Source organism: Nycticebus coucang, chromosome 13 (genome assembly GCF_027406575.1).
Source record: "Nycticebus coucang isolate mNycCou1 chromosome 13, mNycCou1.pri, whole genome shotgun sequence".
Lineage (NCBI taxonomy): Eukaryota > Metazoa > Chordata > Mammalia > Primates > Lorisidae > Nycticebus > Nycticebus coucang.
The window spans coordinates 58,537,446-58,555,734 of record NC_069792.1 but is presented as its reverse complement, the minus strand read 5'-3'; the positions used below and the strand labels follow the sequence as shown (position 1 = coordinate 58,555,734).

Here is an 18,289-nt window from a genome sequence, read left to right as displayed (position 1 = left end):
GAGAGGGAGGACAGTAGACACATCACAGGCAGTAGCATGGGGGGAGGAGGAGATACCTGACATCAAATGAAACCATAAAGAAAAGGAAAAAGCAAGAAACGATCGAGAGATGTTGACTCTTCTAAGTATGCTGTACAATCAACCCTGGACTTGGGGTCAGAGCCTGGGTTCTGTCCCTGGCTGCAGACTCTTCTAAGTATGCTGTACAATCAACCCTGGACTTGGGGTCAGAGCCTGGGTTCTGTCCCTGGCTGCATAGCCTCCTGGATGAATGGCCTTGGAAAAGTCACTTATCCTCTCTGAGTCTTACTGTTTTCATCCGTGAAAATGTAAATAGCCACGTCAACCTCACACAGCTATTGGCACTATCAAAGGAGGGCATTTTAAAGTTAGTGCCTGAGCACCCAAAATATGAGCAGGGAAACTCCATGTCCAGAGCGCTGAAGGCACCAGCACTGTGGGCGGCAGAAGCACCGCCGCGCCTGGTCTTCCTGAGTCCAGGCCCAGGAATGAGCGAGGCAGTGGGCGGGGAAGACAGGCACGGGGAATCTGGGGATAGATAAAGGAAACTCGTGATGGGGCGAGGCTGGACTGAAGAGAAACAGATTGGGGTAGAGCTGCAAAGGGAGGGGTCCAGTGGAAGGGGAGAGGGAGGCCGCGGGGAGAGAGGGTGGGAAGACAGACAGAGATGGGAGGGCAGTGAGGAGGAAAAGCAGGCTGCGGAGAGAGGGATTGGAATGCAGAAGGAACTTGGGCAAGGAGGAAGTCCTGAAGGCGGGAGGGAAAGAAGTGAGGGAAAATGGGGATACAGTGGAGGCGGGGGCAGGCCACGAGAGGGACGAGGATCTCGGGAGCAGAAGGAGAAATGGAGCGGCTAAAGCCTGCACCAGAAGAGGCTGAGGACTGCGAGAGGAGAGGCTGGGGCCTGCAGGGGAGCGCAGCAGCTTTAGCATCGATCCGAACTTTAAAGACTCATGGCCTTTGCCTGACCTCGAAGGTCGGGAATAGACGCCTGTCTTTGTGGAGGGCGATATCCCACCGAGAAAATGGGGCTATTCCGAGCTGGGCCCAGCATCTGGCCCAAGGCAAGACTTCCCTGGCTCTGGGCTGATCCCTCAGGGCAGCGTATGGCTGGCCTAGCAGTTGGGGCCGAGGAAGGAAGGTACCACCGCCCCGAGGCAGCGCGCAGCCTGGTGCAGAGGCGTCTCCTCCGAGCCGTCTCTGGGGGGCGCCGCTGTCGTTTCCCTCCTCCAGGGCCGCTCTTTCCCAGGAAAGTGGAGGGGACTAGAGAGGACTGAGAGCCCGCACGGTGCCGCGGAGGGACCAGAGCCTCCGAGAGTTCGAGGGGGACCCTGGCGCAGCAGACCGGCCTATGCTCTCTAGCCACCGGACCGCTGCGCCCGCCTTTCGCCGGCCAGCGCCTGGGGCCCGAGCTGCGCGCACTGCCTGGCAACCCCGCTTGCGTCCCTCGGGGGCACTGTGTCTTCCTGCCACACCGGCACACCGCGGCCCCTCTCCCCTACACCTCCTGCCCGCACCACCCGCCTCCCCTCCCATCCTCCCCACCCCTCCTCTGCCCTCTCTCCCCTCCCCTCCCCTCCCGGCGAGGGGCGGGAGGGGGCGTGGCAGGGCCGGGGTTTGTGTGTCTGGGACCCGGCTCCTTGCACTTCGAGTCCGCCGGAGGAGCCGGGCCCCGGCCGCTGTCCAGCCTCTCCGTGTCCCTAGAGCCCTGCGCCGCCGCCGCCTCACAGAGACAAGAGACACAGCCACTTGCACGGCATGGATACTCCCAGGATCCTGCTCTCGGCCGTCTTTCTCATCAGTTTCCTTTGGGATTTGCCGGGTTTCCAGCAAGCGTCCATCTCATCTTCCTCCTCATCTGCGGAGCTGGGCTCCACCAAAAGCATGCGGAGCCGCAAAGAAGGGAAGATGCCGCGGGCGCCGCGAGAGGGTGCCGCGGGCCGGGCTCCCCCGGAGGACCAGGAGCCACAGCCCGGGCCGCAGGACGAGCCTCAGCAGCGGTCGCCTCAGCAGTCCCAAGCGCAGGAGCCGCCAGGCAGAGGTCCGCGCGTGGTGCCCCACGAGTACATGCTGTCAATCTACAGGACTTACTCCATCGCCGAGAAGCTGGGCATCAATGCTAGCTTTTTCCAATCTTCCAAGTCAGCTAATACGATCACCAGCTTTGTAGACAGGGGATTAGGTAAGTGGCAAAGAAAATGCCCGACTCCGCTTTTCCTGGAGCTCCGCAGCTAGGGCGCTGCTCCGGCTCCGGCAGGAGGCTGCATCCCGCTCTGGACACTTGCCCTTTTCTTTTCTTTAAATGCTTTTCTCAAGCCCGAGTAAGTTTCGGAATCCCAGCCTGCAATCCTCCCTCAGTTCGTTCTTTCGTTCCTTCCTTCCTTCCCTCTTCTTTTACAGAAACCAGTGTTGTGGCCGCTCATCTGGTGGCTGGTGGAGGAGGGGGTCAGCAGGCAGATGATCCGGGCTGGAGAGGAGTAGGGGCAGGGACTGATGGAACCTGTGCCTCGAGGTGGGGGTGGGGTCCCAGGTTGTGAGGAATGCACAGTCCAAGGCCCAAGCAGCTCTGACGGCCCAATGCATGAGTGAGTTGGAAGCCAAAGCCAGCTAGAGCTAGCGGACTCCCTCTCCAAGGAGCGAATACACTAGCAGCGTCTGGTAGTGCCCGGGTCCCGCCGCCACGCGGATTCTCCGCTGGTCCCCGCGCCGGGTGTAGGCATGGTCAGCCTGGCGGGAGTGCTGCGCCCTCCGGCTGTTTTGTCTCCCGCTCCGGGCTGCTCCAAGGCCTCAATAAGTGTTTCTGCTAAGGCTGCGGCAGCACCTGTCTGGGCCGGTCGGGGTTAGAGAAGGCTAAGTTTGGGGGATTGTTGGTACTTAACCCACACAGGCACGTGGGTGTGCCTGTCCACCCTTCTCAAATCCTCTGTGCGCTTCTCCCAGGGACGCCGGCACACCGCGGCCCCTCTCCCGCACACCTCCTGCCCGCACCACCCACCTCCCCTCCCGTCCTCCCCACCCCATCCCGCGTCCCCTTTGACAGGCGGATGCACAGGTTGGCTTCTGCAGAAACTCCTGAGCCCCCTTCTTGCCACCGAGGTTGGTCCGTAAAGTGGCCACTGCCCTCAAGAAAGCCTCGAGCTGGTCCTGCAAACGGGGGAGGGATCCACAGCGTCGGACACTCAGCGCTTAAAGAGGAGAGACAGTGAGGTGAAAAGAGGCAGGGAAGGGAGAAAGGGAAAGGAAGGGGAAGAGGAGGAAGGAGATAAAAAGAAAAGGAGATTAAAGAGGTTCGGGCAGCTAATCGTTTCCTCATCCTCTCCAGACTTAGTTCCATGACTGTTGACGGATTCCAAGTCCTCCCACTTGCAGGTCAGTGGAAGTGGGGTGGCCCAGGAGCCCTTCAGCGCTGTGGCTCCGGGTGAGGCGACTGCGTCGCTAGGCTGCCTTGGGTGCTCACACGTTCTCCACGCTGTTTAGGGACGAATAACGGCCCTCAGCCCTGGGCTCTGCCGCATTGCGGTCCCCTGCCTCTCACTGGCAGTCACCTTCCTTGCTTCGGAGCGCCCTGCCCACGCAGGGTTTGCGGCGGTCCGAGGTCAGCAAGGTTCATGAGCTGCTGAAAGGTCCCAACGGTATATTAACGCCGGGTATTTTATGATGATTTTAGGACTACTAAAGTCATCTTTGCAAAGACCCGCGGCTTCTTCCCAGAGCTGCAACTGGGTGCTCGGCTTCCGGGCTGCCAGAGCAGCGCGCCGATCCCCTCCCCTCTTCTCACCCCGCCCAGCCAGGGTCGTCCCTCTCCTCTGAGTCCTCAGTGAATCGCCCGCCTTCTCTACTACCCTTGGCGAACGGGCCCAGAAAGCTCAGAGAAAATACAAGAGACCTTTCCTCAAGAGAAGAATCCCAAAGGCCTAGGCTGGCGGGCGCCCGGAGCTCATTTTCTTTCCCCGGAGGGAAGTGGTGAGAATCTCCGTCCCTTCCCTGAGCTCTCATTGTGCCCAGTGAGTTTGGCACACGACCCAGGGACCCTCTGGCTGTTTCGAGGTGTCTACGGAAGCCTGCAACATTCAGGCAGGAGATAGGAGGTCTTTGGGAATCCGAAATAAGGCACAGATGAGAGCTCCCTTCATCCTTGCCCTGCAAGCCTCACGCCTCCCACCCCCGCACCGTAGGCACTGCACTGTGAGCCCCCAGACTTCCGAGGCAGATGAGGGATTGGCGGTGTATTCGGGCTTGAGGCCCTCTGTTCCGGTGACAAGGTCTCCAGATCAGCCAAACTGAGATCTGTAAGTCCGGAGGCGTCAACCCCCGAATGCCATCGAGGGCTGGGGGTACGAGAGGGCTACAGCCCGAAGAGAAGCGGCGTGACCACTCGGACTGCAGCTTCAAAGGCACCGTCTCCTCTTCGCCCTGAGGTTCCTTTTCCCAGAAAACGCGAAGAAAGGCAGTTGGTTGACTGGGAAGGCGGTGAGGCTTGTCGCACGCCGCGCGGGGGCAAAGGGGTGCGGAGCCTCGGGCAGGAGGGGCGCGCAGAGGAGCGGGTACGTTGCTGGCTACAGCCCCAGCTTGATAAAGGGAAAGCCTCACTTTCCCTCTCACTGATTTTGATTTGATGTGTCACCGGCGGTGACCTCGGGCTGGACCTTCCGGGGCTTGCTTAGCATCGGGCCCCTGATTGGAGTGTTTCAACTCAGCGATCTAATTGAGGGTTCATGTCATAACACATCAAACGGTGTCTCGTCTCCGGTGATGGAAGGGACCCGCCAGCCGCGCATCCCCGGTTCCTGGCGAGGACTTCCGCCTCTCTCACGAGGGGCTTTTAACCGTGCTAACCTCCCATCCCCTCCCCCAATCCATGAATGGCTGGCTAAGAGGAAAGAGCAACCGCGTGGCTAAAGCTGGGCCAGCCGCGCTAACTTGGTGCCTTGCCTAGGTGATGTTTAAATCTCTATCCAGTGGGGCAGGCTTGGCTCCTCTGCAGGAACCAGGGAGGGTCCCTCAAGGCGAGCAGCAAAGAAAAGAAAGAAACTTACAGCTGGTTCAAGAGGCATGAGCGACTTACTCTCAAGCCTTCTTCACCCCCTGGAAACCCCCGAAGTCACACCTGAAGCCCTTGGCTGGGAATGGGAGAGCAGGGAAAAACTGTCCAAAGTAAATGAAGGGCGCTTTAGATCTATAAAGAAAGCAAGTTCTGCTCTACCCAACACGCTACCACCTCTCCCTATCCTCCATGAGATTTGATGGCAAGCTTAAAAAGTGTGTGTGTGTGTGTGTGTGTGTGTGTATCTCCTTTCTGTTTGCTCTCCACATATCTAGAGGTAATAATAATAACCAAGCATTAAGGAACATTCACAGTGTGCCGAGTACTGCACTAAAATTTGTTACATGAATTACCTCACTTAATTCTCACAGCAACTTCTGAGGAAAGTTCTATAATCACTCCTTTTTTACAGGTGAATTAAAGAAGACAGTGAGGTTTAGCAAGTTTCTCAAGATCTCAGCTAGTAAGAGGTGAAGCTCATATAAGATTCTAGGCCCCGCATGTTCAACTAGGGCACTATATAGATAGGGTACGTGATGGAGGGGGTTCTAATGCATGTTGGGAAGAAGTAGAAGTCAAATCATTGAGAAAATTTCCCCCTCCAGTCTAGTATGTTTCTGTAGTCTCTTAAGACCCAGTTAGAAGTTTGGGTTGAACTTGGGATCTGAGGGTCTGAATTTGTGCCGTGCATGCTTCCTCCTGTATTTGTTTTAGCAGAGGCACAGACCTTGTTATCTCTTAATCTTTAAAATGCCCCTACATTGTATGTTTTATACGATCTGAAGAGAAACTAGAGTATATATTCTGTACCCTTTAAATGATTTTGGATCCATAATATTGAGAAAGTGTGTGCTTTTGTATTGATGCAATCACAGGATCAAAATGGAAAAGATTCGATACAGTGAAATTACAGTTAGCTGGTGAGATAACTCATTAAAAGGCCACTGGTACTGGGGCCATGGCTCCCTAGCCTTGGGGGCTGGAAAAGGCAGACAATTAGAACTTGTATGAATTCAATGAGGATGAGAGATAGGGTGGGTGGGTGGGAGGAATGTAGGAAAGTAGAAAAAGAGAGACAGAGTGTGTGTGAGTATGTTAGAAAGAGAAACTCAGACTTTCAATGAATGTGTAGTGAAAGTGTCACATAATTCTAACAAGGGAAAGGGGAGCAACTCTCAAGGATGAGGAAACCCAAATGAGTCTAAGAATATGGCTGTGAGTTACGTTGCCAAAAGACTTGCAAATAAGAATACCTTTAATATTTTTTGTACAATAGCACTCTCAGAAAGAAGGCAGTAAGGAACTGTTAGCAACCAAAACAAGATCGGCACATCCTTGAGTAACTCGACACCCTAGAAATAACCCCCCAAATAATTTGCTACCAATTGTTTGTCTGTATCTCATTTACCCTCTGGGTCGTGATGGTCAGAGAGAAGAGAAGGACAATTCTGGGGCTAGCCCGGCTGTGGGGAGGACATTGGAAGAGTTGCATGGTTCCCTCCAGACTGAAGTTCATCTTCATAAACGTCATGTTTATGCAAAACAGCACAGGGTTTCTGGGTGGACCTGAGCTGCAGAGTGGTGTAATCAACGCGGCAGTGCTTTTGCCCAGGACCCTGTTGTCGTTGGCAAACGGAAAATGAAATATAAGCAGGGAAGTATTTTAATGGGGACGGAGGGAATTCACAACTGTTAATTATTTGGTGACCTTGTATTCGATTTGTTTGAGTCCCTTATAAAAACACTAATGCAGAACAGACGGCCAAATGAGGAAGCCGGGCAGAAGGTTCCAATCTAGGCTTTATTTCCCCGGAAAGAGGGACCAGCCTTGGAAAAGGCTTGCTAAGCGTTCAAGTGTGTTCCTGTATGGCAGCGCCTGCCTGAGCGCGGGCACGGAGTCTGGGCCACAGTTCAGGTTCTTCCTCCAGGCAGTAGGTTAAGCTGGAAGGTCCTGGCAAAGCCCTGGGGGGTGGGGGAAAGAAGTTTTAAACTAGAAGTTTTGTTCTGCTCTTCTGTTTGGAATAATAAGACATGTCTAAGGCCGCAAGTCAACACTTTAGCCATTGGCTTGTTATTAAATATCAGTTACTGTCATCCAATCCCTAAGGTCTTAAGCTCTGCTTTACAGGGAAAAGCAAGGACCTGAAAACACCCAGCATCTTCTGCAGCAAGACGGCAGGTTGCTCAGGGATTTTTTGGCGGGGTTTCTTGGCAAGGGAAGCTAATCTGAGGACACAGAGTCTTCTTCATGCAGAAGGTTCTCAGGCCTCTCGGAATTTGCGTGGTGGCGGAGTTGCTGGTGAGGGAGGAGATTAAAAAGAAAAAAGTTCTCAAACATCATTGTAGTTTTTGCACATTAAAAAAAAAAGTCACCTAAGGTGAAGATCACCCACCATAGGCCTTTATCCGTCTTCTCTCTTCCACCCCCATGACAGTTCCTCTTCCCCGCTAGAGAGGGTGTGGTCCCCTGAACCGCGGCGTTGGAGGTCCTGGGGCAGCCCGTTTTCCCCAGCTGGCGTTCTCGGGGTTCTTGCTCACCTCCTTGAAAGTGTTGACGTCTTTTGGGGACGGTGCCTGGAGTGACAAGAAGGGAATAGGCGAGAGAGGTGGGGGAAGATGGTATGGTGGAAATACGGCAGATGGAGAACTTTTGTTTCTTGCCAGGACTACTGAGCGCATGCAAGGACCTAGAACAAATCAACAATAATCCTCGGTTGCTTGTAACTAAAGTGAAAGGCGTTAGTTCGATAACCCTTCGGGTATTGAATAACCCGGGTCAAACGACAGCTCTTTGGACCTGGGGACCGAATCAGTCGCGCCCTGGAGGTGTGGAGTGTTGGAATGTGGATCCACTGTGCCATTCTGTTGTTGGCACGTTGTCCCCCTCCCCTCAGCCCTGGCTGTTTATTTTTAAGTCCAAAGTTGGTTGAATGCTATCTCCTGTTTACAGGAATTAAACAGGTACTGGTTGGCCTAATGGGTTCCAGGGTTGCTGTTCTCTGCCTTTCAGGGCAGTCGGTTAGCACTGCTGGAGCCTGGCGCCTGGGTCTGCTTGGGGTGAGCGGCTGCGGGAGTTTGGAGCCCGCGGCCGAGGACCGCATTACTAGAGACTTGCGGCACAGCCTGTGGCCCAGGCGTCTGGGGGCGGGGCACGGCTTAAGTACCCTACAGTAGGCGCGCAGGACCCGCGAGGGGCGGGCCTCTGGCCCAAGCTGCTGGGACTTAGCCGGGGGAGAAGGGCAGAGGGCGGGAACAGGGGCAGCGCACTGGTTGGCTTTAGTGGGCGGGGGGCGGGGACATCCCTAAATAACTTAGTAGCCTAGAGGAATCCGTGCGCCTGCTTTACAAAAGCGGCTTGTAGGCAATTGGTCCCCCCAGATTCCACTTGCGAGCCCATTGCTGCTCCCACGCTCTGTGGAGAGGGGAAGTGAACCACGCCAGGTTAGAAATAGCCCACGAATCCCATTTTGGGCTGGGCGCGGTGGCTCACGCCTGTAAGCCCAGCGCTCTGGGAGGCCCAGGCGGGTGGATCGCCTGCACTCAGGAGTTCCAGATCAGCCTGAGCAACAGAGAGACCCTTTTCTACTAAAAATAGGAAAACTAGCCAGACGTTGTGGTGGGCACCTATAATCCCAGCTACTGGGGAGACTGAGGCAAGATGATCTCTCAAACCCAGGAGTTCGAGGTTGCTGTGAGTTATAACGCTACTCTACCCAGGGCGACAGAGTGAGACTGTCTCCAAAAAAAAAAAAAAGAAAGAAAAGAAAATCCCATTTTGCCACATGGTTTCGGAAATGAGACCAAAGTGAACTCAGCGAATGAAGGGGGACTGTGGCCATCCCTTCTTCTCAGACTGCCACCTGGCCCAGTGGTTGGACCTGCGCAGGACTCCTGGGCCTGAGAGAGCAACAGCCTGCCCAGGACTACTCTCCAGTTTGAACCCCTGCCCCCACCTGCAACCTCAGAACTGGTCGGGGATGGAAAGCTGCATAAAATGGGCACCGTTCCTTCCACTTTTGATCTCTAAGCTCTCCCAAGCTGCCAGATCATGTTCCAGCCCCGACGGCGGCGTCTTCACGATTCCTCTCTCCCCTCTCCTCTAGCCTTCCGTGACAACCTGTGTCACTTCCTGGGTGACACTCCTAGTGGGCCGTGCGAGAAAGACCCCTGGAAAATCAGCCGGGTCCAAGCCCAAAACACGAGCCTGGCAGGGGAAGGGCTGCACCCTGCGGAGCACTCCCGGGCACAGGCTGCTCTCTCGCCGAAGAGCGATCGCGAGGAAAGGTCTGGCGGGTGGAGACAATACCAAGCTTCACTTTGGGTTTCATCTGCAGTGACATCAAGTTAAGATTTGAGCCAGTGTGGTCAGGAGCTCAGAGTGGGACCTCAGAGAAGAGAGATGCCGGTCATATGTCCTTGATCTTGGCTTTGCTTCTCTGGCTTTCTGGCCATTCTAGAGAGTGCGCTGCCACCAGGGTCACGGACTAAGGTCACGAAAACTACTTTGTAAATAAATAAGTTTCAATCTTTAGAGACAAAAGGAGTGTTTTCAAGTTCCTGTTGGGATACTCGGTGTTCTGGGGAGAGTGCTGGTGTCTGCCGGCCTCATCCGCCAGAAATCCGGGCCCTCGCCCTGGGGCTGGAGTTACTTACTATAGTTAAAGCCAGTGCTGAGGGCTTAAGCCTGGAGGCGGAGGCACACGAAGCTGCTTTCAGTAGGGTGGGATTGGAGGTTCTCCCTCTCTTCCTTTCTCCCAACATCACTCATTTGCCTTAAGTTGAGCCAGAACTTGTTGTGCTGACACAGGGATTTCTCTGCCCGATCCAGGTGGGCCACCAGGCTTGCTTCACCAGCAGGGACTAGGAGGCACCTTGGAAAAAGGAGGGCATTGGTCTGCCGGGTCTGAGAGAGCCTGGAAAAGCCTCCCCAAGGCTCCAGGAAGGTCTTTCCTTGAACCCTGCTGATCTTTGGAATAAGAAAAGAGCTGAGAAATGCAGGTCAAACTATTGGAGAAGGCCCTAGGGAAGCAGAGAGACCCATGAAAAGCTGGGCAGGTATGTGTCAGGGGACTTACACAAAGACAGACCCAGCTGACTAGCACCACAGGCCCAGCGTTGTGCTGCAGCTCAAGGAGACGTTCACTGTCATCCTCCCCCATCAGGTGTGTGCCTTTCTGTCCTAGTCAAGATGGAGAACATGGGTCTTCCTGTCCTCACCAGGACTGGCTCTGTGGACAGAGAACATGCTCTATGAACGGATGGTGCCCCACAAAAGGGCGCCAAATCAGGGAAAGAGACAATCCCCAGGCCTCTCAGGTCTGCATCATATAGCCATATAATCTGAATCATATATAGTTCAGCATATGAGCTGTCACTGCCCCACCTTGCTAAAGAGGAATCCTGCAAGAAGAGGTTCAACTTCTCCCTGAAGAAGTTGGAATGAAGCTCTCCTGTTCACCAGGCATTGTGGAGGGACAGTGCAATGTGGCTTTGTTGGTGATGAGGAGTATCCCAGTGATGGGGTGAGGCTGTAGTCCTCATCAGCCTTGCTGTTTACTTGGCTTCAGGTAGGAACTGGAAGCTCTGGCTTCTTTTTTTTACCCATGCTGCCCAGCACCTTTCCTCCACTTAATTCTGGAAATCTTTTAGAGAGGTCTAGATCTAATCTCCTGAAAGGAGGCTATGAGAAGGTCAGGTATACCTTCTTCTACCAGGATGTAGGTAGTTATAATAATATTGGCTGTATTCATCTGGGATTTTCATGTGCCATGCACAGCCCTGGGTGCCTTGACTCTGGCCTTTACAATGACCGACGCAACGTGGTTCTCCCCTTTTACAGATGAGGCTTATGAGTCTGGGAGATTATGTTGACTAGTTTACCCAAAGTCACAAAGGCACTGTGTCACAGATCAGGATTCATGCTGATGTCTTTAGACTCTAAATTCCTAAGCTCCTTCCACATTGCCAGTAGTAACTGCCATTTGCACCACAGAAGTCTTTCCTGTTCCTTATCTCATTTGCCTCCCTCAGTGGCCCTATTAATTTTCCTTCTGAGTTCTCTTTCAAAAGTCCAGTTTTGGCACTCCCTCAAGCAGTAACTGCTAAAGTTTTGCTGAAGTGAGTGACTCTTGGAGCCCAGGGGTTGACATCCTCCCTCCATGTTGGGCGCGTGTTACCCTTAAGCTCTCCAGGCTCAGGTTCATAGTAATGCCTTTCTCAGAGGTGTTTCTGAGGACTGAATGAGTCATCACAAGTTAAGGATTTAGATCATGCCCAGCACATGATGAGTGCTACACCAGAGCTTGCTTTATTGCTGAGTGGTAAAGCAAGAGTGCTCCAGAAAGGGTGAGTTGTTATGGAATGCTTCATAGAAGCAAGGCTCACATCCCCACAGGGCCTGACTCAGGGAGTACCTCCTCCGTTGGATCCTCAGGAGATCCCTGTATTCCAGTGTCCAGGGGCGCACTAAATACTTGGAGCACAGATTATCCTCGGAGTCCTTCACACTCCAGGGGGAGAGGCTGGTGGCTGACTTTTATTCACCCAGTCCACCTGGCTCCTTTTCCAACTGGGTGGGTATTGGCATCTCAGGGCAGTGCTGAAGGGGAGAGACAGACCTAAGTGAGTAATGACTACAAACCTAGCCATGAGGTGTGAGCTTGGAAGTCTTCTTCCTAGTAAAGAAAAGCCCAGCCCACCTTGTGTTGATTACTTTGATGATGAATGTGTGTCTAGTTTTCTGGCACCTGCTTGCACTGCTGCCCAAACAGGACCCTGGTAGAAGGGTGTGGTAGGAGGACTGGAGCTCAGCACTTGGAATTAGGACCTTCAAGGCCTATCCCTTACTAGTGGCAAGACAATGGCAAGTTAAGATACCTCTTAGAGCTCCAGTTTCCCCATTTATAAGTGAGTATACCCCGTAACAGAAGGACCTTGGACAAGGTGAGGATTTCAGTGACAGTGGCCATTAGTGCCCTGAGCAGTACTTAAGACAGTGCCCCATAAGTGCTCAGTGCTGCTGCCAGCTCTAAAATGAGGGGTGGACAAAGACATCTAGCCTAGAATTTCCCTTGCTAGGATGAGTGATTATTCCTGTCCCTCCATCCTTGCTTAGAGGGTTGCGGTGGGAAAGCCCAAGGTCTTTTCAGCTTTCTGAGCAGACTACAGTCTAGTCACCAGACTTGTACCTCTGGAGGGCATGGCGGGGCTGCTGAAGGGGAGTGGCAGGATGGCAAGACCCCTGGCTAGTGGCTGTCCAGGGTCACAGTGAACTCAGAGATGAGTGCTGCATGTGCAAAGGAGCACAGGGGAGCCCAGAGTCTGTGGCCAGAAGAGCCCTGTGGGTCTGGAGAGCTGGAGTTGTGGGTGCACGTGCTGAGAACGACAGAAAATCCAACTCGGACCTTCAGGAGGGACTTCAAGCTACATGTATATATTTCAGAGATATTTTGGGAGAGTACAGTGTGGTGTGTGGTAGAGGGAGGCTTCCTGCCCCAAACCAAGGAAGTTTCACCTGGACAGACTGGTCTAAGGGACTAGAGCTGGGGTGGGGATGGGGGGTCTTGCAGCTGTCCCTTGCTGCCCATTCAGGCTGCCCTCCTGGGGCTCAGGTTCCCATTACAAAGTATTTGATAGGAATACTTTTCCATTCACCTCTGTTGTTTGCTTCTTTAGCTTCCTTTAGCCTCATTCTTCCCGGATGGATGATTTTGCCTCTCTAAGCCAGTCATCATTTGAAATAGGCGCAATAGCACCTACCTTGCAAGTAATTAAATCTTTTTCTCATTCCCTTACTTTTTTATTATTTATATTTTAATTAATTTTTAACTTATTTTCATCCTAACTGAAACTTTGTATTCTTTGACCAACATCTCCCCTCTTATTCATTCATTCATTTATACAAATTCTGTGCCGGAAATGAATGTAGGAGGTGCTCTCAGCCTTTTAGAACTTCCTGACCTAGCTATGGAGGAGTTCCTTCAAATAGACCAGTGGTTTGTTGCTTCCTTCTTTTCTTTCTCTCCTCCCCCTCCTTGTTCTACCAACTTATTAGGTGAAAAGGATAAGCACAAATCCCGCAATTGTTAGTTTGAACGGTTTATATGTCTAATAGTCAGCAAACACTGAGTTAAGGGAGGTGTGAGCTATGCTGTAACAAGTCAGGTTGATACAAATTAAAAGCAAAATAAAATTTCCCTGACATACTGACCAATTTCAGTTTAAGGGTCTTTAAGCATAGGAATCACTTCTAGTATGTAGCAAAGTGCCACCAACAGATTTCGAAATGAGAAGTGCAAATTTCTAGTCAAGTGGATTAGGGGAGAGGGTCATTTGATGACATCAGTCCTCTTGTACACAGGACTTAAATGAGAGAAGAGGCTTGTGGAAGGGAGTGTGAAGGGATGGCTTTTTGCCTACAGTTGTCTCATGGCAACTGGGCCAGACTCTGTGATGCCAGGTCAGCAGGCAAAGTGGCTGAGGGTCACAGTGTAAGAAGGTGTGTACACTCCCCAGGTCGGATGCCTCCTCTGGGCTATTTGTGTGATACATGGCTCCAGAACAGGTTTAGACAGGTGGGGAATGTGGTCTGCAGGGGAGCTGCACTGAGCAGCCTTCTTCTTGGACCCTCTGTTTAGGGTTAGAGGTTCTGGAGACCTGGGAGAGAACATGTACCAGAAAGAGCAAAAGAAGTGGGCGTGGCTTCCTGGGGGGTGGGCCAGGGAAGAGCTGGAAAAGGTAGTGACTTTGTCCTGGTGAATACTACCCTAGACCCTGCCTGGGGCCCTGTGCTTTGTGGGGGTCTTGTTTTGTCCCTCCTCAAATGGTATTCCTCCCTAGTGGTGGGAAATCAAGAGAAACTGGGGTACAAAGCCACCTAGGCTAGTGGTTCTCAAAGCGTGCTTCTCTGGACCAGCAGAATCAGCATCACCTGGGAGCTTGCTAGAAATACAAATTCTGCACCCCACCACAAACCTCTGGGACTGGGGATAATTCGCATTTCTAGCAGGGTCCTATGTGATACTGATGATGCAGACATAGGGACCACTGCATGTTTAGTGGCTTTGAGAGTCACTACTGTAAACCAGGTTCCAGGTACCTGCCCCACAAATATCCCTGGACCCACTTCCAGGTCTGGCCCTTCTTTATATCAGGTCTGTCCACTCATGTGTGCACCTGTAGGACTGGGACACTTGACTGGTTAGCTGGGGTGTCCACATGCATGCAGGGAAGACTCCAGGCAAGAGAAGGAGGAAGATGAAAGTTGAAGCCCCTGTTTCTACTTTTGCCCTGAGACCTGAAAGGGTAGAGTTGGGCTGGTTCTGCTAGAAAGATCAACAGAAATCCTAAAGCTGCAGAATCTGCAGAGACTGCTCTCTACAGATGCTTGACCCAATTTTGACTCAGCTGTGCAGACTAACCACTTATTAGCTTGTGCTTAAAAAAAAGTGAAAGCAAAATCAGGGTGATTTTCCCATATTGCATGATAGAGAAATAAAGAAATCATTATTCTTTACACCTGCCTCATGCTCTCCAGCCAGTGGCAAATCATCTCAAGAATTACATAAGCAGAGATGGAAATGAGAGCCCAGGTTTTACTCCTAGCAAGTCCTGCAAATACAGTTTGGACCATTTCCCCCTTCGCTTATACTCTGGCCACTCCTGGTTGCATTTAGACTCCAGTATGTGCACAACAGTGGAGGGACAATGCAGCTTAGGGGCTAAATGTTCTAACTCTGAAATTAAATAGACCTAAGTATGAATCTCACCTTCTCCAAGACTTGGCTTTCCCATCTATAAAATGGGAATGATATGAGTAAGTATCCACCTTACAGAACTATTCTGTGCATGTGGATAAAGACTGGAAACAGCCCTCACAATGCTTAGCTAGCACAGCAAGTGTCCTAGGTTTATCATGCTCATCAATTTCTAGGTTAGGGAGAGCAGCAGGAAAGTGTAGCCTAAGGCAACAGGTCCCAGAGATCTGGGCGGTGGCTGAGTAGTGTCAGACACAGGTTTCTTTAAAGAAGGAGAAGAAAGTGTGCTGAATTCCCCCTGATTTTAATGTGACCCTGGTTGGTTTGAAGGTCTTGACTTCCATAAATCAATTGCCTCCAGCAGCTTTTCCCTTTTCACCTCTAACCCTTCCCACACTCCATCTCAGGTCAGGGCATGTGTGTGTGAGAGCGAGGCAGCTGGCCCTGCAGTCAGCCCGGGAGTGCAAACTAGGTGTGGCTGAAGCTTGAAGCCAGTGCCCCAGGGCTACATCTGGACTGGCAGTGAGGGTCTAGGATGGACCCAGTGACACTTTTACTATTGAAATCGACCCAAACTTTACTAGCTTCTAGGGAAATCTGGGGGCTTTGGGGATTTTTGTATTTGCTGGGTTGTAAATATTTTATGGGAAGGCAGCCCAGGAAAATCTGGTTAGCTTTCCGCCTTGCACACTGAAGTGGGATTGGCTTCATGCACAAATGTGTCAAAGAAGAAGTCCAGTTTTGCCTTGGTTCTGAAGAATTTGCCTTGGATTTTAAAAGTCTGTTACCCCCCCGCCACGTCTCATAAATTTCTTATTCTCACTTGTAGCCAAAACATTTATCTTCAGTAATAGTTGCAAAGCAAGAGAATTTTTGGATTGTGCAGCAGCAGGGGGAGGGATGAAGGAATGGCACTGTCACTCATGAGAGAGAGGAGGAGAGAGAGAGAGAGAGAGAGAGAGAGAGAGAGAGAGAGAGAGAGAGAGAGAGAAGAGAAAGACCGGTGGAGGTTTTCTCCTTCCAGATTTGCCTATTTCTCATTGACTGTAGTATCTTCTCAATGGATAGCTGCCTGGTGTACCTGTTTGCTTATTGGCTGCCCCCCTCCCATAACTCTGAAAGCTTCAGAGCTCTTTTGTTTGTTGTTAAAAGGAGAAGAAATGGATAAATAACGAAATAAAATCACTTAGCAGATCTTCATTCTGTCTGTACTGTGCTGGGCCTAAATGCCCCGGCAAACCACCAGATGGGCAGCAGTGTTATCCCCAGACTCTAGTGGGTTTAAACTAGAACTGCACCTTTAAATCATCTTGCAGCTTTAAAAAAAAAAAAAAAGGCTGACAGTGACCGAAGACCCCTTGCCCAGACCCGATCTTGATTTTGATTCAAATGGCTATATAGCAAGCCCTGGCACTGGTGGTTGTGAAATTCTCCTTATGATTTTGATGGGCAGGCAGATGGAGACTTGCTTCGGTGGAAATTTATCACTCACTGACCGGCGTGTCCTCTAGATCAGGCAAGGTCTCGGTGCTGAGGTTTGCAAGCAGGACAATGACGTCATCCTAGCTCCGCAGGCTGGAGGAGGCGGGCAGAGTGTTGCTGAGAAAGACAGACCACTGGGGAGGTAAATGTAAACCAAGCTGTTGTAGATAATTCTAAGTACCAGTTAGAATTAGACAATAAGCCAGGGTTCTCTGATGTAGTGACCCAGAGAGGTTACCTTAGATCGGGGTGGTTGAGGGTGTCCTCTCGGAGGAGGTGACATTTGAGACGTGACTGATGAGTACAAGCCAGCCTACAGGAGGTCTGGGGGAAGCGTGGCTCAGGCTCGCGACCACATAGGGCACATTAGTGGTTACTAAGCCTGTTGGGGGTAAAACCTGGAAGGCCACCACCGCGGCTGCCTTGCCAGCAGCCACTAACTTCCGCCCTGGGAGTCCGGAGCTGACCTGGAGGAGGGGGCCTGCCCTGGTGCGCCCCTCCCCGCGCCGTGCACCAGCCTGACAGCGAGCTGGGGTGGTCAGGCTCTGGGGTGGTCAGGCCCCGGGTCGGCCAAGCTGGACTCCCCGGCCTGCCTGCCCCGCTCCCCGCCCTTTTCCTCCCGGGGACCGCCAAAGAGCACCGGGCTGATCTCCCCCTTAAGTGAAACTGACTGTAATTATTTTTTATCTCGCAGACGATCTCTCGCACACGCCTCTCCGGAGACAGAAGTATTTGTTTGATGTGTCCACGCTCTCAGACAAAGAAGAGCTGGTGGGCGCGGAGCTGCGGCTCTTTCGCCAGGCGCCGGCAGCGCCCTGGGGGCCACCGGCCGGGCCACTCCACGTGCAGCTCTTCCCCTGCTTGTCGCCCCTGCTGCTGGACGCGCGGACCCTGGACCCGCAGGGGGCGCCCACGGCCGGCTGGGAAGTCTTCGACGTGTGGCAGGGCCTGAGCCACCAGCCCTGGAAGCAGCTGTGCTTGGAGCTGCGGGCCGCGTGGGTCCCGCTGGACGCCGGGGAGGCCGAGGCGCTCGCGCAGGGCGCCCAGCAGCCCCTGGCCCCGGACCTGCGGAGTGTGGGCTTCAGCCGGAGGGTGCGGCCCCCACAAGAGCGCGCCCTGCTCGTGGTGTTCACCAGATCCCAGCGCAAGAACCTGTTCACTGAGATGCGCGAGCAGCTGGGCTCGGCGGAGGCTGCGGGCCCGGGCGCGGGAGCCGAGGGGTCGTGGCCGCCGCAGTCGGACGCCCCAGACGCCGGGCCTTGGCTGCCCTCGCCCGGCCGCCGGAGGCGGCGCACGGCCTTCGCCAGCCGGCACGGCAAGCGGCACGGCAAGAAGTCGAGGCTGCGTTGCAGCAAGAAGCCCCTGCACGTGAACTTCAAGGAGCTAGGCTGGGACGACTGGATTATCGCGCCCCTGGAGTACGAGGCCTATCACTGCGAGGGCGTGTGTGACTTCCCGCTGCGCTCGCACCTGGAGCCCACCAACCACGCCATTATCCAGACGCTGATGAACTCCATGGACCCCGGCTCCACCCCGCCCAGTTGCTGCGTGCCCACCAAATTGACTCCCATCAGCATCCTGTACATCGACGCGGGCAATAACGTGGTGTACAAGCAGTACGAGGACATGGTGGTGGAGTCCTGCGGCTGCAGGTAGCGGCGCCTTCCCCGCCACCTCGGCCCGGACGCAGGAGAGGCCTGGCTGCAGAGAGGCGGAGGAGGAAGCTGGCCCTGGGGGAGGCTGTGGGCAGCCTGCACGTGAGAGCGGGTGCAGAAGAGGGAGTGCAGCCTTCCCAGAACCTTCCACCTGCCAGCCCAGAGGGAGATACAGATTTCACACTTGGCCTGGCCACCCTGTAAAAACAAGCCAAGGAGGATTTATGTTTTTTTTTTTTTTTCTGTATTATTGTGGGTTTAAATTTCCTTGTGTCTCTTACAGGTTTTGATAGGAGGTAGGGGGAGGGGAGATGCATACCTGTTTCTCAACT

At 53.2% G+C, this 18,289-nt stretch overlaps 1 protein-coding gene across 1 annotated transcript; it reads left to right on the top strand.

The window, feature by feature from the left end:
- Positions 1-1,704: 1,704 nt before the first annotated feature.
- On the top strand, positions 1,705-18,072 carry GDF6 (growth differentiation factor 6). Its single transcript, XM_053559262.1, has 2 exons — positions 1,705-2,203; positions 16,997-18,072. The coding sequence occupies exons 1-2, from the start codon at positions 1,780-1,782 to the stop codon at positions 17,956-17,958; spliced, it is 1,386 nt and encodes a 461-aa protein (XP_053415237.1). The 5' UTR covers positions 1,705-1,779; the 3' UTR covers positions 17,959-18,072.
- The last annotated feature ends 217 nt before the right edge of the window (positions 18,073-18,289 follow it).

Excerpts from the sequence above, each read along its gene's own strand:
- GDF6 (XM_053559262.1), top strand. The coding sequence starts at position 1,780 with ATGGATACTCCCAGGATCCTGCTCTCGGCCGTCTTTCTCATCAGTTTC. Across the intron at positions 2,204-16,996 it reads CTTTGTAGACAGGGGATTAG|ACGATCTCTCGCACACGCCT; the intron begins GTAAGTGGCAAA and ends TTTATCTCGCAG.